General features: G+C 46.8%; 1 protein-coding gene across 4 annotated transcripts; it reads left to right on the forward strand.

Annotated features, from left to right (window-relative positions):
* The first annotated feature begins 1,713 nt into the window (after positions 1–1,713).
* Positions 1,714–20,709, forward strand: LOC119842852 (tripartite motif-containing protein 10-like). Of its 4 annotated transcripts, XM_043496833.1 has the most exons (10): positions 1,944–2,023; positions 3,270–3,392; positions 5,818–5,867; positions 5,962–6,468; positions 13,008–13,103; positions 14,581–14,811; positions 15,128–15,150; positions 15,898–16,013; positions 16,430–16,489; positions 18,248–20,709. In XM_043496833.1, exons 4-10 carry the CDS (start codon positions 6,052–6,054, stop codon positions 18,787–18,789), a joined length of 1,485 nt encoding a protein of 494 aa, XP_043352768.1. In that variant the 5' UTR covers positions 1,944–2,023; positions 3,270–3,392; positions 5,818–5,867; positions 5,962–6,051; the 3' UTR covers positions 18,790–20,709. The 4 variants fall into 4 exon arrangements, with proteins under 4 accessions (XP_038227474.1, XP_043352769.1, XP_043352768.1 ...); XM_038371546.2 differs by lacking the exon at positions 3,270–3,392 and having other exon boundaries at positions 1,714–2,023; XM_043496835.1 differs by lacking the exon at positions 16,430–16,489.
* The last annotated feature ends 3,578 nt before the right edge of the window (positions 20,710–24,287 follow it).

Raw genomic sequence — 24,287 nt, forward strand, 5'->3', positions numbered from 1 at the left:
CGATGTGATTTTTAAATGCCTAGGTGTCATAAATATAAAGGGAAGGGTAAACACCTTTAAAATCCCTCCTGGCCAGAGGAAAAACCCTTTCACCTGTAAAGGGTTAAGAAGCTAGGATAACCTCACTAGCACCTGACCAAAATGACCAATGAGGAGACAAGATACTTTCAAAAGCTGGGGGGCGGGAGAAACAAAGCCTCTGTCTCGGTCTGTGTGATGCTTTTGCCAGGGACAGAACAGGAATGGAGTCTTAGAACCTAGTAAGTAATCTAGCTAGATATGAGTTAGATTCTGATTTTTTTAAATGGCTGAGAAAATAAGCTGTGCTGAATGGAATGGATATTCCTGTTTGTATCTTTTTGTAACTTAAGGTTTTGCCTAGAGGGATTCTCTATGTTTTGAATCTAATTACCCTGTAAGGTATTTACTATCCTGATTTTACAGAGAGGTGATTCTTTTTACTTTTTCTTCTATTAAAATTCTTCTTTTAAGAATCTGAATGCTTTTTCATTGTTCTTAAGATCCAAGGGTTTGGGTCTGTGTTCACCTATGCAAATTGGTGAGGATTTTTATCAAAACTTCCCAGGAAAGGGGGTATAACATTTGGGAGGATTTGGGGGGGGGGAGGCGTTTCCAAACGGACTCTTTCCTAGTAATATCCCTGTTGGTGGTGGCAGCAAAAGTCCAAGGGCTAAAGGTAAAATAGTTTGTACCTTGGGGAAGTTTTAACCTAAGTTGGTAAAAGTAAGCTGAGGAAGTTTTCATGCAGGTCCCCACATCTGTACCCTAGCGTTCAGAGTGGGGAAGGAACCTTGACAAACCTTTTGGTTAATTTCCCTCCCCAGCTTTGCTTTTCTGCTGATATCATCTGCTTCTGCTCTTAGATTCATAGATTCATAGATACTAAGGTCAGAAGGGACCATTATGATCATCTAGTCCGACCTCCTGCACAACGCAGGCCACAGAATCCCACCCACTCCTGTGATAAAGTTGACTTAATTTTATAGTGTAGACAAGCCCTAACTTATGCAGTATTGAATGTTCTGTTGTTCTTTAGGGAGCTAATGTTTATAATGAGTATATTACTGTATCGCCTTAATTGGGATAAAATGTAAAAGCAGTTAGGGTATTTTAAAACTGTATGTGAAGTTTGTTAGTCCTTTTAATAGTGACAACTTTCAGGAATAAAACAGATGGGCTAAAACCCCAACAAGAGACATTTGTATATGTTATAAATAATATAATTAAAAAAGGTACATAGAGATTAGCAGCTTTTCCAATTCTCTAATGAATTTTGCATTGAAACAAAAAAAATTTTGATTTTTAACATTACACTCACTCACTTGAACAGATGAACGATTGCTATGTAGTTCATTAACCATTTTTCTTTTCCCTCAATTATTTTTTCTTATTTTTTAACTTTAGTGAAGCTTGACTTTTAAACAGAAATCACTAGGACACTTTAGTGCCACCAAGGCTATTTATGAGCCTATTTGCCACGGTATGGACATACTCTTTTCTCCCCTATTTTGTATCTATTTTCCTTCTCTAATAGACTCTTCTTGAGTTTCTAGAGTGTCTTCATGTGGGGTTAGAAAATCCCCCAGAGCATCCTGACCAGCCAGCAGCTTCAGCTGGTTTACTGCTCTTCCTGTGGGACTATATAGCGGTCTCTGCGGGTCATTTGATGTGGTTCTTACTCATGGACTGGCTTTTGCAACGTGCCTGAAGGATGAGTCATTTCAGTCTCTGGCTGACGGTTTGCATTACATGAACTCCACTTGAGAGCAACTCCCAGGAATTTTCAGATCAGGCTTGTCAAGATGGGATTGATGGACATCATGGAGTAGCTCAGGAGCACAGGTAATGCTAGTCAGTTTCCATGAGTGTTCTTCCAGGCTGCACCCCTCCCAGTAAACAAGGTAAGGAAGCTTGGAATTGAGGATTTGTTTAGGAAGTACTCATCCTCTCCTTGTATCATGATCCGAGGAGGAGAAGGCTGCGTCCATCCTGGGATGGAGTTGTGAGTGTGTTTCTTCTGAAGGGAGATATGAAACATATGGTGCAGTAACATCATGGGGCGGCAGCTGGAGACAGAAAGTGACAGGGTTCATTTGTTGAATGACCAGAAAGGGGTCAAGGTACCAGTAGCTGAGTTTGCAGAAGGGATGGGAAGTGTCCAAGTGTTGTGTGGAGAGCCATACCTTTCCCCCAACAGTAATAGGAAGGTCAACTTCATGATGAGAGTTGGCAAAGTGCTCATAATTCTCTTTGATGGCATGCAATGGGGTACTCAGTTCCTCCTGGATGTGGTGGAGGTGTTTCACCAAATCAGAGGCTGCAGGGGGGTGGGAAGTCAGTGGTAGGGATGGGTGGAATCAGGGGTGAAGACCATGTGAGTGGTTACATTGCACTGAATGGTAGAGGAAGTTGGGTGTGGCTCATCAGACCCATAGTCTCTCCTTCTTTGTGCATGATTGAATCTGGGAGAACCCTACCACAAAGGTGTCTGAGTCCCTCTCCCAGGTCACCCTTCCTATCCCTCTCACTACCTTAATTCCCACCTCCTCCCTCTGACCTAAACTCCCAACCGCTCTCCTCTCCTTGTCCCTTCATCCTCATTTATCTTCCTTTCCATAATCCCTTTCCCCTTTCTGCAGCCCCAGACCCTCTTCCCCCATTCCACTTTACTCCCCTGCTCCCTAATTCCACTTCCCTTCCAAGCAATCATTTCAATGTGTAATTTCCTTTCTTCTTAAAAATACTTTGAGCATGTTCTGAATCTTCTGCTGTGCTCAGATTATATTTCCTCCCAGAAAATAAAATCAAATAAACAAATCTCTCCCAGAGGCAGATCCTAACAGGATCCCTCTGCTTTTTAATTTCTGATTTCTGCCGTGAGTTGGATTTCATCTTGCAGCATCTAGCTGATGCTCGGATACAATGGCCATCACAGTCCCTCAGAGGCACCCATATCCTTGAAATGAAGCTAGCATTCAACCCTCTAGGGCAGAGGTTCTCAAACTGGGGGTCATGTCCCCTCAGGGGTTCACAAGGTTATTACCTGGGGATCATGAGCTGTCAGCCCTGCTAGGCATGGGGCTGACAGTCTGAGCCCCTGTTAAATTAAATTAAATCCCCAGTTTTAATGTATAAGGGGGTCGCACTCAAAGGCTTGCTGTATGAAAGGGATCGCCAATACAAAAAATTTGAGAACCACTGCTCTAGGGCTTTCTCTGCACATGCTCAGTGTAGTCCTTTTGGAGCAGCAGCCATAGGACTCTGAGAGCTGGTCTTGTCAGAAGAAGCAAACTGCGATCACAATAGTGCTGTGGTGTCTGCTTCCAGACAGGAGAGGTGGGTCGCATGCACTCTCTGGAGGTAATCATCAGGTGAGTGAGATGCTGGTGCACAATGCTCAGCCCTGGTCTTCTTCCTATCAATTAGCATGAAAATGCTGGTAAAAGTCATCCACTTTCAGAAAACACTTTTTTTTTTCGGGGGGCTGTATCTAGGGAACCCTTCATCAAATGACGTCCAATTCAGACCACTAACCTACCCTGCTTCTCCACCGGCCACTTCAAATGTCAAGAAAATCTCCAGAACCATACAGTTTAGCACACTTTAAATAGTCATGTTTTAAACAGAAGGCTGGTCTCAACCTTAGCTCTTGAAGTCCTGGAGGTCCATTATAATAAAAGAAATGAGGAGACAGCACAAGCACCAACCCCACCTCTTCCTCCATCTATTTTGTGAGCAGCAAAGTAGCTGCCTCACTCCAAGGGAGCGGGGGGGCACATACCCCTTTCATTGGCATCTCCCTTTGGCTAGTTTAGGTGGCTTCCCAACTAGCACACTGTGTCTTGTGGATCACAGTCTAAGGGTGTGTCTACACTACAACAGCTATAGCAGCACTGTGCCATTGTAGCATAGACACTTCCTACACCAACAGAAGTGGTTTCTCCATTTAAGTAGTTAATCCACCTCTCCAAGAGGTGGTAGCTAGGCTGGCAGCTGAATTCTGCCATTGACCTAGTTGTGTCTTCTTGGAGGGTTAGAGTGACCTAAATATGTCACACAGGATGTGAAATTTTTCACAGCGCTGAGCAATTTAGCTAGGTCAACCTACATTTTAGGTGTAGACCAGTCCTCAGGAAGAATAAGGGTATATCTATACTACAGCCTTTATGCTGATGTAGCAGCGCTCTAGTGCAGATGCTTCTGGAATCATTAGGAGGAGTTTTTCCACCACTGTAGTTAACTCACCTAACTGGGGAGAGGTCGATCTAGCCATAGTACTCAGGGCATGGAATGTGTTGCAGCAGTGAGTGATATAACTGGGTTGGTCTAAGTTTTGAGTAGACCAGACTTAAGAGGGCTTTGCCTGGAACTAACTGAAAATATAGAAGCGGGCTGGCAGCTGTGTGTGTGTGTGAGGGAGAGGGAGAGGGAGCACGAGCGAGCACGAGCGAGCACTAGTAAGTGTGGTCATCTTGGGAGGAAACTGAGAGACAAAGCTTGCTTCAGGCACAGGATACCCTGGAAATGCAGACTTGGATTTCTGAGTAAGGAAACAGTCTGCTGCTGTTTGTTTCTATTGTGTTCAGAAAACAGGACTTTGTGGACATTCTTTGTAAATAAAAAAGATTGCACCAAAGGAAAACCTGATTTGTAATTTCTCCTCCCAATTGAAACAACCTAGCAAGTCCCCAAATATTGGCTAACAGCTCAGGTCAAAGTAGCAACAGTATAATTCAAGCCAGAATCTAGACCTATGGCAGCAAATGAAACATTTGCAGGGGACCACAGGCAAAGAACCCGTGAAGGAGAATAGACTGTTGCAAGCTATAGACTTCAGCATATCCAGCTTTCTGCACTTAACACTCCCCTTCTCCCCGAGCTGACACTCCTCTCCCTGCAGCCAGGCAAACCAAACTCAGGATCCCTGACTCATGTTCGCCCCCAGCAAATCCAGTCCACAGAGTGATCATGAGCTCAGTATTGGTCCACGGAGAAAAAATGATGGGAAGACACAGAGGCAGCTGAAAGTGGGGAGAGGTGAAGGATTGTTAATTTCCCTTCTGTATATGGAGTTTTACAAAGTTCAAAACTCAAATCTTCTTTCTAGGTCTTCTCTGGAGTTTTGAATGGCCTGGATTGTAAACTTTAGATTGTAAAGTAATAAAGCTTAGACAATTCACCATAATCACCCTTCAGTTCAAGGGTTGCTCCTGATTAATGAGTTACTGAGGTTTTTTTGCCTTATCACAAGCACACAAGCTGCCTGTGACCTTAACCCCGGGAGCTCCTGTAGCTCTGCTGGTCCCAGGGGGGTGGTTCACCAAGACAAAAAAAATTCACTAAAATAACTCAACTGGGTTTAGTTCCCACCTATTCTTATTTCAGTGCAAGTATCTGTTGACACCCTTATTATGAATAAAGAATGTCCTGATTTGACTGAGGGTGTCTACACAGCACTTGGGGGTGGGGGGGGAGAAGGGGGTGGTGTGATTCCCAGCTCTGGTAGACATACACATACTGATTCTGCTCAAGCTAGCACGCTAACAATAGCAGTGCATCGTGCCAGTAAAAGTGGTGGCTTGGGCTAATCAGACAGGTGCAGTCCCTCCCTACCCCTGGGTGCTTACTGTGTAGACAAAGCCTTAGTTTAAGATTTTGTATTCTTGTTCGTTTGTTTCCTTCCTCACTTTTCCATTCATTCCCTTTCTCCTTCTTCCCATCCCACTGCCCCCATTCCTTGCATGACATAATTCCTTCTTCCTTCTTTTTATATCTTCCTCCGGCTCCTCCTCCCAGCCTCTCCTTTTCCTTCACCTCACTCTGCTCCTGTGGGCAGCTGATACAAGGTGTAACAGGTTTCAGAGTCGCAGCCGTGTTAGTCTGTATTCGCAAAAAGAAAAGGAGTACTTGTGGCACCTTAGAGACTAACAAATTTATTAGGTGTAACAGGGACCTCCTACCACCAGCAAAAACCATTTCTGATGCAGAGCAAGAGGCAGAGAGAACAGAAGCCAAGAGAGCCGAGCAGCCATGGCCTCAGTGATACCTGTAGAGGAAATTCAAGATGAAATCCAATGTCCCATCTGCCTGAAGTATCTGACAGATCCAGTGTCTGTACAGTGTGGGCACAACTTCTGCCGAGTCTGCATCACTCAGTACTGTGAGACGTGGGCAGAGGCAGACTATGGCCCTGTGTGCTGTCCCAACTGCAGAGCCCTCATCCAGAGGGGGACTCTCCGGCCCAACTGGCAGCTAGCAAATATAGTCAACAAAATTAAACAAATGGAATTAAAACCAGGAAAAGAGAAATTGTGTGAGACACAAAATAAAACCCTGGATCTGCTCTGTGAAGAAGATGGGGAAACCTTGTGTGTGGCTTGTGAGAGATCCCCAGAGCATGGCGCTCACACAATGATTCTCATGGAGGAGGCTGCCCAGAAATACAAGGTAGGAAACAGTCTGGATCCTGGTTAATTCAATCCTTCCCTTTTTTGACTAAGCCTCTCACGTCCACAGACTCTCCCACTTTCCCAGATTTTCTCTGTCTCTTGCTCTATCTAAATCTCTCCACTAAATCTGTCCCTCTGGACAGGTGCAGGGAGCGCTGGCCACCGATGCTGCCCCAACCTGTCAACCCCACACTGCTCATTAGGGAGATGTGGTCACTAGAGCTCTGTGTGAGGCACTTTCTTCACACACAGGATTGAAGCTGGATGTGTCTGTGCTGTTGCCAGGCCAGGAATGGAGGGAGTGGGCTTCTTCCACAGGCACTGACTCTGTGGGTGGTCCGGGGCTGCAACACTCACAGGAAAAAAATAGTGGGTGCTCAGCACCCACCAGCAGCCCCCCCAGATCAGCTCTTGCTTCCCCAGCACATCCCACCACTGGCGGACCCCGTCAATCAGCTCCTCCCCCTCCCCACAGCACCTCCTGCCCATCGTGATCAGCTGTTCAGTGGCTTGCAGTAAGCGCTGGGGAGAGGGTGAGGAGCAAGGGTGGGTGTGCTCAGGGGAAGGGCCAAGAAGAGGCAGGGCAGGGGAGAGCAGGGGCAGGAAGAGGCGAGTTGCGGGGCATGGCCTGGGGCTGAGTGGAGGTCAAGCACCCCCTGGCAATTCTGGAAGACTTTGGCTGCTCCCACCACACCCCTTACAGGCCAGGCACTGCCAGCAGGGCATTCACATTCATGGTGAGCACAGCAGCCCTCACTGTTATATGGAACGTAAGTGCAGGAGTGGACTTCAGACCTCTTACCTAGAGACCCATCTCTGGAGTCACCTGATTAAAAGTGACCCTCAGGTTTCATTACAAAAAAATCAGCAACCAAATAGTAACTTTCTAGCCCATATGATTGAAAAGAAAAATTTGAAAATGTGGCCCAAGCATAACTGATACAGTGACATGCACCTGAGTCTGTAGAGAACCTAAGACAAAATCTCTGAGAAGAGGGAACTGTCCCATGGATCTCAATGGCGTGTTCACTTCTAGAACTATTGTTCTGGGGTCCACCTCTCCCCAACCTGTGTGTGGCAGGAAGGAAAGAGATCAGTGGGCTTAGCAAGAAAATACACATGATATACAAATCTTTGCTGGCAGCTTGGCAGTCCCTGGCCCCTAAGAGCTTGTAATCTATTAAACTGAGCAGAGACAAAGAGAAGGTGGGAGACAAACTGGGAGGGAGCAGCATATCCCATTTGCTCTCCCTGTCTGCAACATGGGTTCTGTTCACATGGTGCTTTAAATAGACCAGAGTCATTTACTCTCCATCCCTGCAGAGCTGAGCACAGCACAGGATCAGAGAGGGAGGGCAGAGATGGCTGTAGGACACCTTTCCACCTTCAGTGGAACCTGCTCCTCCAGGGGCGTGGCTGGATCGCTGGCTTCAGAGGCTGCTCTAACTCCCACTCTGCTTGCGGGAAAGAGCTAATAATCTATCCAGATAAACACACACCAAGGGGAGGTAGGAAGGCAGCTGGGAGAAGCACGACTCCTTTGCTCGCTTTGTATAAAACACACTGTGCCGGGGCTGTAGACATTTTACATTGAACAGGAAACAATGAGTTACCCCGCCCCTACTGCCTATTCCCATTTATCCCCATCCCTCACTCTTCTTCTCCCTAACAACTCCCCTCCACACACCTCCACAGCAAGCATTTGAATGAGTAATTTATTTATTTTTCAAACACAGTTTGGCACCTTCTGAATTTTTGGCTGTGCTCAGATTGCATTTCCCCCAAATAAATAAAAACACTCCTTTGGCAGAGGCAGACAGTAGCAATACCCCCCCCCCCCTTTGAAATTTTTGATTTCTGCCAAGCGCAGCATTAGTGAAAATGAGAATCGGGCATTTAAAACACTGATTGCAGATTAACCACCTTTTTAGCATTTAAATTTAATATCACTCCTTAGACACACAGTCCCTGTCCCTGCAGGCTCAGCATCACAGGCAGGGGTGCTGGAACCAGGGGGGACCAAGAGGCCCATGGACCTCTCATTGTCAAAAGTGAGAGGGCCAGAGGCAATGTTTTTTGGTGGGCATGCCAGGTCAAGTGCCTCTGCCCCAGATTGGCCTGCTCGGGGGGGGGGGTGGGGTGGAAGGGGGGAAGAGGGGTTCTGTCCTCCCACTGCACCTGCCCCTGCCCCGGGCATGCTCATTTCCTGTACCTGGCAGCTAGGCCTGGGCAGGGAGTGGAAGGGGTGGGACCAGCGGCTTCTCACAGCAGCCTGCCCTGCCCGGGCCCTGGGGCTAACACCCCTCCACTTCCCCTCCCACCCCCTGCAGCTAGCCTTGCTATCTCGGGCAGCTGCTGCACTTCACAGAGTCAGCGACCTGGAGAGGACACCCTCAGCCATGTGAGAAGCCACTCCCTCCCGCTCCCTGCCTGGTCCAGCTACCAGGGAGGGTGGCTGAAAGTGCCAGGGGGGTGGTACAGCAGGAGAAGGAAGGACACTCCCCCTGCAGTTAATGTGGGGCGGGGAGGGGAGCATGATGGATCCAGGCTGGGCAGAGGCGAATCGGGGTGGTCACATGTCCTCCCCTTTAGATTGTGCCCCCCCTAGAATGGCCATGCCCATCCCCTTTTGAACATGGCATAGTAGCCGTTGGTGGCAGGGTGATAAGATAAGCAGCTCCCCTGCCATGAGGCACAGCCCTTGCTAGCAGTGCCAGCCTCTTCCCAATGGTCCTCTTCCCGGAACCCCCTGTGCCTCCTCTTTCCCCCAAGGCCCCACTCCCTGGCCAGGCCAGGCAAGAAGCTGGAGCCAGGCCCTGGTAAGAGCCACCCAGAGAGACCGGGCTGCTGTGGGGAGCCCTGCACCTCTCAACACCAGCACAGGGACTGATTGTGGGAACAAAGTCCTACTGGGACACTTTTCTGAAAAGCCTAAAGAGCTGTAATGTTACCAGTGAGCTCCCACACAGTGCTGGGAGGCATCAGATACAATTTGTTGTCCTCAGTGCAGAGAAACTGGTCAGCAGAGAAACCTCAGGTGAACAGGAAACTGGCTAATGTCCTATGAATAGCCAAACAGCTGAGTTTACAGGCAGCAAAGGGAGCAGGAAGGGAGAAGGGATGTGGGGAGCACCTAGAGTCTCTCAGTTGTTCTGTGAAAAGGATTAAACCCCCATGGGTGTGATATGTGACAGATCCTGGGCTCACATCATGGTACCCATAGAGACCTGCCCAGGAGAACAAGGTAGGGCACCTCTGTCCAGTCTATTTCATTCTAAATAGAATTTTAATTACAAGTTATTTCACCACAACTTGCTGGTTATCCTTGATTTTTCCCTACTACAGCTACCGATGTAACCGCATCATTCAACTCTGTCACACCTTAATTGTATGAAAAATGGCATTGAAAGAAATGTACAGGGCAATATGACAAAAGAGGCAAAAATGAAGATATTAAAGATTACAGTTGTGGGAAACATTTCTCTGTGGAGCTGAAGCTATTTCAAATCTAGTCCAACTCAACTGAAGTTGTTGAATGATCAGTGAGGTTTAAATCACATGAGCTGCAGGCCAATCTCTGAGAGATTGTTGCCTTCAGAATGGAAAAGGGGGGGTTACAAACTGTTGTTGTTGTTTCTGATTTGTATCACGGTGTTTATCACTGTTTTTTACATAAAAATAGCCCCTAAAGACCCCAAACAAGATCTGACTTCCATTGTACCGGGCCCTGCACAAAACCTAGGGAGGGACAATCCCTGCTCTGAGCAGTTTACAATCTAACTAGACAAGACAGAGAAAGGGTGGGAGGGGAAACAGAAGCATCGAAAAGGGCAGTGACTTGCCCAAGGTCACTCAGCAGGTCAGTGTCAGAAGTGGAAATAGAACCCACCTCTCCCAAGACTTGGAGCCCTAATCACTAGAACAGTAGCTCTCAACTAGGGGTTCGTGTAACCTTGTCGGTATGCAGAGATCATTCAAGGGGCACATCAACTCATCTGGATATTTGCCTAGTTTTACAACAGGCTACATAAAAAGCACTAGCAAAGTCAGTACAAATTAAAATTTCATACAGACAATGACTCGTTTATACTGTACTATATACTATACGCTGAAATATAAGTACAACATTTATATTCCAATTGATTTATTTTATAATTATATGGTAAAAATTGGAAAGTAAACAAACTTTCAGTAATAGTGTGCAGTGACACTTGTATTTTTATGTCTGATTTTGTAAGCAAGTAGTGAGGTGAAACTTGGGGGTACGCAAGACAAATCAGACACCTGAAAGGGGTACAGTAGTCTGGAAAGGTTGAGAGCCACTGCACTAGACCATTTTTATGGCCCACCAGCACTTGCCATTGATGAACTGTAGCCATTGGGAGTGAAAAACTTTTTGATAAAGGTCCCAGACCCAGCAGGGAGATGAGGTTTTCCACTGGGATTGCTCTAATAAATTTGTTAGTCTCTAAGGTGCCACCGGTACTCCTTTTCTTTTTGTGAATTCCCATGCTGCTCCATGAGGGTTTAACTCCGACGATGGTCTGCACTAGAAGAGGTCACTGCGCTAAACACTGTGTGGATCCCGAGCACCTTGAGTCCACCCACAAAAGGGCTCTAGAGAGTGCAGATCCATGCCAAATACCATTGGGATTAGACTGGATTGTAGCAAAACTAACTCCTGGGCCATGCTGTCCTGTGCCAGTCTGAACTGTTTTATTGTGTGTGTGGGCAAGGACCAGCCAGAGTGGTTCCAGGAGTCGCATAATGTAGCCTTTTGAAATCTCCCAGAATCCATTGCTTCTTTGAGCCTTTCTAGGGAATCTTGGGTAGCTAGCCAGAGAGAACTGCAAATGTAAATGTTCAGGGCAGCATTTGGTCAAATCCCAACAATTCTTAACACAAACCAGCCTGTCAAAGACTGTTTGCCCTTGTGCTTATGTAAGCAGGGGAATAGGCCCACTATTGGGGGGAACTTTCTTGGCTTATACACTACCCCGGTGAAGTGGGCTAGCGAAAGGATCCGAGTCCTTGCTCCCCATTCCTTTACCCAGAGGCATGGCTGACCTCAAGAGCTCCCCTTCCACTCTCCTGTGTGACAGAGTCCTTGTAACCCCAACAAGGATGGGCCCAGGATTCCTGGGAGGCTCAATCCACAACCTTGTTGTGGTCACTTAGGGCAGAAGCTTGGGTGTCCCCACTCTGGGGTGCTCTCTCTGCTCTGGACACTTCCCTGACCCACTGATCATTACATACAGTTCAAAGCAAATGCAATTTATTAAACATCAATTACAAAAAATAAGGAAAAATGGGAAAGGTTAAAGGAAAACACATCACCCCTTTCTGTTGCACAGGGACATCACAACCAGCAATCTCTGGAATGTCAGAGCAGTTCATAGTTTGTCCTCACACATGCCAGACCTCCTGCCTAGGCTCTGGCTGGGCTGCACGAATGCTGCGGGTTGGACACTTGCTCTGGCCGTGGCCACATGCCCTCAGGCTCTAGGTGGCAGAACCCTTCTTCCCAGCATCAGCCCCTCCCTCCCTCAAAGTCTGGCCTGCAAGGCCCCTTGGATGGTGGGGTTTTCCTGTGCTGGGCCTGTGGCCCAGGGTTCCCCCTCATTTTATCCAGCTGTCTGCTCACTGCACCCAGCTCCAGACTGCTCCAGCCCCAGCTCCACTCTGTCTCAGTACTGATGCTACTCTGTCTCCAGCCCCATGGGCTGCTTTTTCTGGCCCCTTTGGCTCTGGTTGCTTCAGTTCTCCCAGCACAGGTCTGCTCTCTGGGCTGCTTCTGTGCCTCTGGTCTCAGCACTGACCTGCTCCCTGGCTGCTTCTCTGGTTCTCTGGCAGGCATGACTCTGCTCCCAGCTCAGCTCGGGCCCCTGCTCTTTACTTAGCCCGGCCCCTCTGTCTGACCCAGGCAATTCCAGCTCGCTTGGAGGATGGGAACCCCCCTGGCCTCCTGACTCCCTGATTAGCCTTCCGCCCTGTCAGTCAGGCTGACCTAGAGCATTGCCTCTCCCCATTATCCCGGGGACTGTCAGTCTCAGGGTCCTGATTTCCCATTGACCCTTCCCCTTTCTTTTGGTCCTGGGAGCTAGCCAACCAAAAAACCAACACTGAATTTTAGTAAGGGGCCAGCAATCCCCTTACATTTAGTCCAGTTCTGTCCAACCTGTACAATCCCCAGGGGTTCAGGGTTGAAATTCAACGGGAGCTGGGATCCTTTGAGAATCCCAGCACATGTTTCTAACCCCTAGATTTGTCTGGAATTTATATCACTTTTTTTAGCAAAATCTTATTCTTATTTATATACTACCATGTGAATCCATTTTCCTGTTGGTTTAACTCAATGAAGAAACAGGACAAATAATTTCAAAGTCTGAATGTACAACTCTCCCTGTCTCCATTATTGAGATTTCATTTCCTTTTGTCTCTGATATCATAACCCTAGTAGGGACAACTGTCTTGGATTTGGGGTGGACAAACAAACACTCTCAAGCTCAGACCACCCAAATTGTTTTGTCTCTTCAGGAAAAGATCCAGGCCCATTTGGAGACTCTGAGGGAAGAGAGAGAAAAGCTGCTGGGATTTAAAGTGACTGGAGAGGGGAAAAGTCGGAAGTATCTGGTAGGTTTCTGTCAAGCTTCCTTCCCCACTCTGAACGCTAGGGTACAGATGTGGGGACCTGCATGAAAAACCCCCTAAGCTTATTTTTACGAGCTTAGGTTAAAACTTCCCCAAGGTACAAACTATTTTACCTTTTGCCCTTGGACTTCATTGCTGCCACCACCAAGTGTCTAACAAATATATAACAGGGAAAGAGCCCGCTTGGAAACGTCTTCCCCCCCAACCCCCCCCCCCAAAAAAAATCCTCCGAAACCCTACACCCCCTTTCCTGGGGAAGGCTTGATAAAAATCCTCACCAATTTGCATAGGTGAACACAGACCCAAACCCTTGGATCTTAAGAACAAAGAAAAAGCAATCAGGTTCTTAAAAGAAAAATTTTAATTGAAGAAAAAGTAAAAGAATCACCTCTGTAAAATCAGGATGGTAAATACCTTACAGGGTAATCAGATTCAAAACATAGAGAATCCCTCTAGGCAAAACCTTAAGTTACAAAAAGACAAAAACAGGAATATCCATTCCATTCAGCACAACTTATTTTATCAGCCATTTAAACAAAATAGAATCTAACACATATCTAACTAGATTTCTTTTTCAGGAGTTCTGACCTGCATTCCAGCTTTGGTCCAGGCAAAAAACACCACACAGACAGAGAGAACCTTTCCCCCCCCCTCAGCTTTGAAAGTATCTTATCTCCTCATCGGTCATTTTGGTCAGGTGCCAGCGAGGTTATCCTAGCTTCTTAACCGTTTACAGGTGAAAGGGTTTTTCCTCTGGCCAGGAGGGATTTAAAGGTGTTTACTCTTCCCTTTATATTTATGACAGTTCCCATTGTGACTAACCTGCAGGGACTTGCAGTGGGAGGTCTGCTTGTAGGCAATTTCCTCTGTGGCCTTGGGGACTGTGAACTTCTTTCTGTTTCTCCATGACCATGGGTGGTTGTGTTAGAGTCGTGTGTCTGTACACACACATACACACACAAAGTCCCTGAGAAACCCTCTTCCACATCATATTCTGCAGAATCTAAGACAATCTAACTCATTCCAATTAATGAGTTAATTTCTAGCCCCTGTGGCTTTCGCTAAACTCCCAAGGTGAGCGGACTGTATCCTGTACAGTGCTCACTGCCCATGTCTGCAGGCATTTCTTTGGTTGTTTATTTCTTTTTCTCTCCTGGCATCTCTGTCAATGTAGTGCTGAGTCCTGCCTTCTGCTGCTCTGGATCAGGATGGGCACAGGCCTCTGATAACACAGTGTGCTAACCATGTCAGACTTGGAAACATCCCATAAAGAGATATTAGGGCCAAATGGGATGGTGTTAGAAAATCCTTCCCTTAGTATCCACAGAGTATAGGCAAGTGTTAGACATCTTAGAGTTGCAAAGAAATTCTTTCTCCTGCACACTCAGAATTCCAAGAAAGGTCCAGAGACTCTCTCTCTAACCCTTACCTTTCCTTTCCTTAAAAACACTGCAACCAGATACAGACACAAACCGAGAGGCAGAAGATTGTATCTGAATTTCAGCAACTGCAGCAGTTCCTGCAGAAACAAGAGCAAGTCCTGCTGGCCACGCTAGAAAACCTGGAAAAGGAGATTGTCATTCTGCATCTTCACAATGTCACTAAACTCTCTGAGAAGATTTCCTGTTTCAGCAACCAGATCAGTGAGCTGGAGGGGAAGCATCAGAAGCCAGCAAGTGAATTCCTGCAGGTGAGACTGAGTTAGAAAAATCCCAGATCCCCGAACAGGATCAGGACAGCTCCTGAATCATTGGCACTGGAGTCCAGCAGTCAGAGATCACATTGTAATTCAGTGTGTACATTCCTGAAATGTGAATTATTGTTTCTCTTTGAAGAATTACTGATTCATTTATATTAGAGATGACATTAAGTCAGCAGATCCATGACTCTGGAGCCAGGGCAGTGCCTCTTTTCCTCAGCTGAAAAATCCCTTCCCTGGGATCCCTAGTGTGTGGCAATCATGGCATATGGGACTAAGGTTGTTTTTCTGTCTTTCTCCCCTCTAGGATTTCAGAAGCACCTTGAGCAGGTACATGGCTCTTTCTCTCTCCCTCATGTTTCATTATCCTATGAAAGGGCTTGGGGAGCATGTTGTCTCCACATTTCCCCTGGGCTCTACAGCAAAATGTGTGAGACAGGGTCACATTTTAGAAACAAATCTTGGTGGTGAACTTAACCTTGAGGTTCTCGCCCTTTTATAAAGGACTCTGGAATTATCTATTCAGTGGGAAAGATTGACCTAAAGTATTTCCTGAAGATGTGACATACTTCACTGCCTCATAGTTCTGGGAATGCAATATGGGTCTTTCACCTCTAGGGCACTAGTTACAATCATGCCCTTGTCAGCAGTGACCAAGCATCTTTTCCCCCTGGGGACTGTTAGAGACCTGTGTGAAATGAGCTGGTATCAAGGGGTCGGAGGGAGTCTCTGAGGTCTTAGGCTAGTTCCTGAAAGAAAGATCCCATAACACTATGCGTGCAAGAAACATGGGAACATACCAGAATTAGCACATGGAGACAAAGGAGTGAATTGGTCATGGAGACTCAATTCCCTTTTTATCTGCAGATCTGCTCTGTCCAGGCCAGAGTGAAGAACATAAATTGGGCCTTCGGGGGAAGGTTGCACAGACATGGCCTATGCTGCACCTGCTCTGAGGCTGGGAGAAGTGGGGCAATTCTAACTCCAGGCCCCATAAAGCATTAGCTTCCCCCAGTAGCAATGAATTATAATGAGTTAGTGAATAAAATGTAATAATGTGAAATTCTTTCTCTCCAGATGTAAGAAAGGGAAGTCCCAGCAGCCAGTGGAGATTTCTCCTGAGCTGGAAAAGAGACTCGGTGATTTCTCCCAGAAAATTATTGCTGTAACAGAGATTCTGAGAAAATTCAAAGGTACCTAGAAGGGATCTAGGAGGGGAAATCAGTATGTGGCTCTTCAATTGTGGGAGGAGATGGTTCCCTGGCCAATTGGTTCATAATCTATTAAATAAAAAGGGGAAATAGTTGAACTGAGCAGATATAGCAGGGGCCCATCAACAAGGGTGTCTTATCCTGATTCACTCTATGAGCTTTGGTAAAATCATTAAGGTAAAAATATAGCAAAATTTGGAGTACCTCAGTTTCTCTCTCTCAAGTACAGAACTGCAGGGCATGTGCTCCAGAACTGTTTAGCAGCCCCATATATTGCTGGTCTCTCTCCAACTGTGTTTCTCATATAATTAAAACATAGTTATGTCAGTTAAAAGTGGGGCTGCCAGTATGGATATGAAAGCCTGAAATCTCATCTCCTATATACTTTCCCTCTCCAGACACACTGTGCTGCAAACTGGAGACAGAAAGAGGGAAATTGCTAGGATCCTTCAGACCAGGTGAGATTTCAGGGGGAGATATCATTCCATTAAAAGAAAAAACACATGAAAATATTTCATGAAAATGTAGTTACAGTTACAAACCAAACCAACACTGACCATGACACATGGTTCTAAAAATAACATGCAAACATGAAATACTAAGGAGATCCCAAGCTAAAGTCACACAAACAATCCTGATACCAATTTCAATGGTATGTCTGTCCAGGCACCCACTGATGACCAGAAACATTCTCACTGACCAACACACACTTACGCTGATGTTTCCAGACACATCCAGATGCCTTTGAAATATTCAGTTCAGAGGGTTGTGACATTTCTCTCCTTTCCCCTGTGTAAGGGGCTCTCTCCCATTGCTCTTCACCTGCATCCCGCCCTTCTCCTCAGCTGTGCTATGCTGAGATCTCTGATTTCAATTGCTTGCTTCTTTCTCTGTTAGAGAGAGAGGGTCCCCCTCTCATGCTATCACCTCCTCCTTTCTCTGGGGCTGGAGAAGGGGCTACTTGTCCTAATGCCACCTTCTAGTTACCACTCTTTGGTCTTGAATGGTTCTTCCCCAGTGCCCCATCCCTTTCTCTTCTCCCAGGCCAGGGAGAGAAGGGTGGGCTCAGTATACAGCTACCCCTCGATTTATATCTGTTACCTCCATCCTCTTCAGATTCTGATCTTCCTCTCTAACTTTCAGAGGAGCAGCCCCAGCAGGGAGATAAGCAGTTTCTGCAGCCCTCACAGCAGCCAGGGAGATGAACTGCCAGGGCATCTCTTCCTGGTCTCAGGCACTCAGGGCAGAGAAGCAGCTCCACGGTCTGGTGGTGTAAATCAGAGACCATGTGCTCTCATCTCTGTGACCCCTTTCCCCTCCAGACTCTTTGCCACCTGAGCTAGAGCAGGGAAGGGGAATCTCTGGGATCACATACCAAGGGGGAGCTCTAGAGGAGATTTTCCTTCAACTAACAGAAAATTGCCATGGAAACAACTCGTCCCCATACCACTAACCAGACCCATTCTCCCTGCCCAGCTCCCGAACCACCTTAATTGTGACCCGGTCATTTGTATTGACATCGACAAGCCTTTCTAATTCAAGGCAGTCAGTGGAGAGAGCTCTCTTCTCCTGGCTGTCACATCCTTCCCTTTTCACCTGTTGGGGGGCGGGGGGAGAGATTCTCTCCCCAGCTCTTCTCCAGCATCCTACCTTTCCTTTGGGCAGGGCTGGGCTCAGCTGCTTTGTGGGTTGGGGAGATGGTGTCTCTCTAGTGCTGTCACCTGCAGCCCTCTCATCTCTCTGAGCTGGGAAGGGGCTGCCCCACCCAATGGCACCTCCTACTTCCTAGCCTTGAACCACTGGCTCTTCCCCAGTGCTGCATCTTCACGTCTGCTCCCTGGCCTGGGAGTGGAGGATGCATTGAGGAGAGGAAGCTTCCCTTTGGGGTTCAGAGTTGGTATCTACCACCTATTCACCTTCCTAATAAAAAGCTTCTGGTGCCTTCTTTGCTGTGTCTCTGCTGCTGGGAATGAAGCAGCCCCAGCTATAGAGCAGGGAGCTGCAGCATCTATAGCCAAATTAGAAAGTACAGAACTGGTTCCCGCTATCCTGGCTGAAGAACTGCAGTAACATTTCTGCTGAAGCTCATGTGCTCAGCACAGACGCAGCTCTCTGGGATCCAGGATCCCAGCCAGAAGAGGGCTGCCTAGCAAGTGTGAGAAATGGACCAGGGCTGAGCTCTGCCCCTAACAATCTGATTCTCTCTCTTTCGTCAGTGAATGTGACTCTGGATCCAGACACGGCTCATCCCGTCCTAGTCCTGTCTGAGGATCAGAAAAGTGTGAGATGGGGAGACACACGGCAAGATCTACCAGACAATCCTAAGAGATTTGACACTGAGCTCTGTGTGCTGGGCTGTGAGGGATTCACCTCGGGGAGACATTTCTGGGAGGTGGAGGTGGGGAATGAGGGACACTGGGCTGTGGGGGTTGCCAGAGAATGTGTGAGGAGAAAGGGAGGGATCAGACGTAACCCTGAGGGGGGCATCTGGGCTGTGGGACAGTGTGGGGGTCAGTTCAAAGCTCTCACCTCTATGGAGACCCCACTGCCCCTGAGCTGGGTCCCCAAGAGGATCCAGGTTTTTCTGGACTATGAACAGGGGCAGGTGACATTTTTTGATGTTGATAAGGAAGCCATGATCTTCACTTTCCCACCAGCCTCCTTTACTGGGGAGAGAATCTATCCTTGGCTCTGGGTGTGGGGATCCCAGCTCAGAATATTTCAGAAATACAGGGAGAATAGCTATTGGGAACCCTGAACTCATTCTCTCTATCCTCACACACCCTGGTCACCATGACCCTGGAGGACTTCTCTCTTCTTCAAGACTTTCTGCAATGCAGTCTCAAGGACCCTAGATGCTCCATGGGCTCTCAGGTCTGGACTGTCAAACCACAGGGATCAGTAAGAAGACAATCTCATCACCTCATGGATTGTCCAATCTGTTTCTTATTGTTCTCTATGGTCCAGGAGGATTCTGGGGATCCTGGGTCACAGAGTGTCATGGAAACATGGGAGAACTAGGCCAATGGAAATGAAAAAATAGGCTTCTCTAGCCTTGTCATCCTAGTGTCTATGACTTTGGAGGACTGTCATCTAACTAACCCCTCACTCATCTCTCTGACTGTGGAGGACTCCTGTCCTCCCAAATCCCAGTACCTCATCTCCCCCTTCACTGCCAGGAGCACAAGAGATGGGAAGGGGGTGTGTGAAAAACTCTTGGCGCTGCAGAAGGAGTAGATATGGTCAAAACTCATGGAGTTTCAGGGTGAGAAGTGATGTGGGAACTGGTGCCTTAATTAATAGCTGGGCTGGGAGACAGGCAGATGTGGGGTGGCAGGGACACAACATGAATTAATTGGGTTTTGGGGAGTAGCTGGAGACTCTGCATCAGCAGGGAGAACCTGGGAGAGGCAGACCCAGGGATTGGAGAGTGTGATCTCCAGGCCAGCAGGGAAGGGATGCTGCTGTGGGAAGGAGTAGGGGTAGTGAGATGTCATCTGAATGAATGTGAGCTGGCTCTTTGGAGGAGAGAGGGAAGTACAGGGCAGGTTTAACCAGAAAGGAGAGAAGAAATGAAAGAGAAAAAATAAAGTGAAACAAGTGTAAAGAGAGAAGCCTGAGGAAAGTGGCGGAAACTGAAATGAAGAGTGAAAGCAAAACAATCCGGAGAAGGGAAAATGCTCAGAGGACACAGAGAGGGGAAAGGAAAAACTCAGGGGAGAGAACAGGAACCTGAGGTGGAATGATCTGTGAATCTGAATAGAGTAGAACTAAGGAGACACAGAGAAATAGATGGAAAACATGTGCTATAAAAAACAATGTGTAAAACTGGATAAAGTGAAAGGAAAGGGTGAAGAAAAGAGAACACAAGAGGGATACGAGATTTATAAAATGATGCTGAAAGTCAGACTGGTTATGAAAATTCCCTCTCAGCTCCTTTTAAGCCTGACATTTACTTAAGAGAAATTAAGCATATTTTTTCCTTCTTTATTTCCTTTTAATTTCCCAGTTGTAATTTTGAAGGCACTCATGAGATTCCCCCTCAGCCCCAATTGGTTGTGTCACCCTAACAGCAATGGGGTGTGTGTGTGTGTGTGTGTGCCAATCTGATGATAGCCTGAGCCTTACTGTAATATGTTGCTATCCAGCCTGCATTCTGTGCCATGAGTTTTATATAAGGTGTATGTCAGGAGTTGTTGAGTTATGCTCTGGAGAGAGCTGGTTTGGTCACTTCATCTCTCAACCACCACACCTGCTAGTGTGTGACACAAGCAAACAAAATGTGGCACATATTTGCAATGTGGGGCACTTGGGTTTTATGACTCATCACACCACAATCAACAGCCCATAATAGTTTTAATGAGTGTGTGAATTAAATAAACTATTTAAAAAGAAAACTAAAATATATACCAAATATCCACTCCCACAGCAACAGGGTTTCTATTATGACCTCTCTGGTTCCCCACACTCATCTCCACCACTGGAACTCCAGGAAGAATTGCTATTATGGGTGAGGCCCAACCACTGGAGAGGGATTTGACAGACACATTGGCAGTGGGTTACACAAGGGCCTACTAGACAGCTTAGCATATTAGAGATCAGGACACTGGGTTCTCTTCCTGGCCTCAGTGTGGGGTAATGATAGGTAACCATATTATTTATATTTCATACATTAATTTTGCAAGGCAATAGAAGGGAGTGGCAATTGTGCAGTGCTGAGTAGTGACAAGTAACCAGATCATTTTTATTGTCTTTTGTTATGTTAGAGCTGAAAACACTTGTGGTGGGACAGCATTTCTGCCTAGCTTGCATCACCTTAACTCTGCCCTCTTGTGACTCAATCACAGGACTTGGATTAAGACATGTTAGTGTGTGTGGACCCAGATTAGATGTAAATGGTATTTAAAGACACATTCACTTTTATTCCTCCACGTGTTGACTGATTTGCTGTCTCCTATTTTTTTTAAATGCCTCAATAGCAAGGAGCTGTCTTCATAACATCCCCAGCTCAGCTTTGCAAGAACTGCCTGTTATTTTGCAATTTGGGCCAGGCCCAGGGAGGGACTGGGTCCTGAGTCTTTGTTATGAATTGTGGGTGCTCAGTAGCTTGTGGGACTGTTTATATGTTTAAATGTCTTGTTGTAAAGTTACTTCCCTGAACAGTGGGAAAAGGCCAGGTTCTACTGCAGGGTCTGGGGCTGAATCCCAAGATATTACAGCTCATCGGAGGGAAGAATGATATTGACGGGTCTCTGAGAATATAATAACAAATATCACCTGTTTTAATGATTTGTATGCTAACATGAGAGTAGAACACTCACTAATGATCCCCTACAAGGCAGCGGGTTGATGGCTGATTAGATGCTTTGTCAGAAGTGAAGCCCAAGGCACAAGGAAGTTGGAGAGATTCCATCCGAGACACCTAGAGTGAACTTCACTTCACTGAACAAATCCCAAGTGCTTGTTCTCTCAGCAGGTGAAGTGAAGGGCAGGGGACTGGACTCCACTCCTCCCCCTGGGCTCAGGCATGGGACTCCCAGCACAAAACGGCCCCTGCACTCCTCACCCCCAGGCAGCCTCTTCCACAATCTGTGCTCTGCAGCCACCATGCACCAGCTGGTGTCATAGAGTCTTAGAGTCGTAGACTTTAAGGTCAGAAGGGACCATTATGATCATCTAGTCTGACCTCCCGCACAATGCAGGCCACAGAATCTCAGAACCCTCTCCCATGGCGCTTAGGGGTGCGGTGTCCCTGCTGACAAGCTTCTTCATAGATTCCAAGGCCAGAAGGGATGATCATCAACACCTAGTCTGACATCCTGGATAGCACAGGCCTGAGAACTGACCCCAAAGAATTCCCAGAGTGGATCTTCCAAAACAAAAAACAGTCTTGATTTAGAAATTGTGTGTGATGGAGAATCCACTGCAATTCTTGGTAAATTATTCCAATGGTTAACTACCCTCACTGGAAAAAACTTTCACTTTATTTCTAGTCTGAATTTACCCAGCTTCAACCAATGAATTTTGTTACTTTGGGAAACAAGTTAGCAGAGGATGGTTTTGTTCCATTTATCTCTGAGTTATCAGCTTAGTACCTTTCCACTCTACCGTTCTCTTCCCCTCCCTATACCTCTGACAGAGAGCTGAAGATGAATGGGGTAGTTTATGTCACAGGTTTCAGAGTAACTGTTCCCTTATTCACCCCTCTGCAGTCCCTCCAGGACACCTACTTAAATGGTTCTTGTGCCCATCCATCTCCTCTCTTGGTCAGAGACCCGCATCTCACTCACTCCAGTCAGGGTGTTTTAAGGTTGCCAGCTCCCTGGGTTACACTGCGATAGCCCCAACAAGCCAAGCTGCCTAAGCAGGCCAGCGCCTGTACTTTGCTTTCTCCCCCAGGGCTATGAGCAGTTCATGGCCAGCAGTTACATGTTACCACCCAGCTCCTTCTAAGCCAGCACATTTATTCTCAAGGTAAAAGCAGTACTGAGTGAACATCCGAACACAATAAAAGAATCTACACACTTGCTAACAGTTTATTACAGGTTTCAGGGTAGCAGCCGTGTTAGTCTGTATTCGCAAAAAGAAAAGGAGTACTTGTGGCACCATAGAGACTAACAAATTTATTTGAGCATAAGCTTTCGTGAGCTACAGCTCACTTCATCGGATGCATTTGGTGCAAAATCTCAATCTCCCCTCTGTATTTTCCACCAAATGCATCCGATGAAGTGAGCTGTAGCTCACGAAAGCTTATGCTCAAATAAATTTGTTAGTCTCTAAGGTGCCACAAGTACTCCTTTTCAGTTTATTACAGGTCACCCATCAGTTTTATAGGCCAAAGTCTTTTGGACCCTTCTGCAAGGTTGAGGTTCCCTTGGAGAGCTGGTCCTGTCCATTAGCTTGATCAGAAATAAGGCCTGAGTCAGTGTAACCTCAGGCTCTTTATCCAAATGTCCTTTCTTTGTTTCCTGGTCTCTGGAGAACCTAGTTTGAACTAAAAAGAAAAGGAGTACTTGTGGCACCTTAGAGACTAACAAATTTATTAGAGCATAAGCTTTCGTGAGCTACAGCTCACTTCATCGGATGCATTACTGTAGCTCACGAAAGCTTATGCTCTAATAAATTTGTTAGTCTCTAAGGTGCCACACGTACTCCTTTTCTTTTTGCGAACACAGACTAACACGGCTGCTACTCTGAAACCTAGTTTGAACTCGTACATGTGAGCATCCCCAGAAAGTGGTATGTCTTTGGAGCGTTACAACCTGGCTGATTTGCCTTAATCACCCACCCATGGTTTTTAGTTCCTGGAGGAGCTGTGGTAGTCTGCTCCTGCATGGAGTAGAACACAATCATGCTTAAACATTCATTGAAAACAATGGACCCCCAACAATACACATGGGGTTTCAATATCTGTTCCAGTTTGCACCAGCTCTCCAGGCCAAGCAGGTTCCACCCAGAAAGAGGCAGGGCAGAGCAGACCCTAGAACTGAAAGGATCTGGGCATGAAAGAGCAAAGAGAGGGCTTAGTACTGTCACAGGATGCTGCAGGTATGAAAGAGAAAACATCAGTTCTTCATCTAGAAACACACAGAGAGATATTCTAGCTGGGGTCTCAGTGCCAGGAGATCAGTCTGGGAACAGGGGGACCAGAGCAGGGTTCATATCTGAAAAGTTATTTTATTTCACTGTCCCTACCAGAGAGTGTCTCTGGAGTTTCCTTCATTCCCTTCTTCTCCCCCACTGTTCCCCCAATATATTTGCCCAGCTGATGTGGGATGACAGAGGGAGGGGAGAAAAGCAATGAGATGAATCCCTCAGTCTCTGTAATTTCCAGCACCCAGAGTGCTCAGAGAAGAATCAGGGTTGGAAGAAGGAGCTCCAGAAAACCAAAATGCCAGAGAAAGGAACAATAGGGGTTGGGGCACTTGCTGAGTTGGAAATGCTGCCCAAGGATATTATGGCGATATTAAGAAGCAGCATGGGAAGGAGGGTAAGAATCGCAGCTGCTGTCTTCTAGTACTTCTTCCCTATCTGCCCTTAGGCTCCTTGAAACCCGGGTCTGTCTGATACCTACGTTACCCATTGGTGAGTGTGTGCTACAGGGCCCCGCTGTGCTGATCTGTAGAGGACATAAGCTGTTACAGCTACAAATGTAATGTTTGAATATTTAGTGTAACCCTTCTTCCAGGTGGAGTCAGCAGCAACCAGGACCGGGTTCAATATCTAGGGGTTCCTTTTCAACTATACAACACAGAA

Source organism: Dermochelys coriacea, chromosome 14 (assembly GCF_009764565.3).
Source record: "Dermochelys coriacea isolate rDerCor1 chromosome 14, rDerCor1.pri.v4, whole genome shotgun sequence".
Lineage (NCBI taxonomy): Eukaryota > Metazoa > Chordata > Testudines > Dermochelyidae > Dermochelys > Dermochelys coriacea.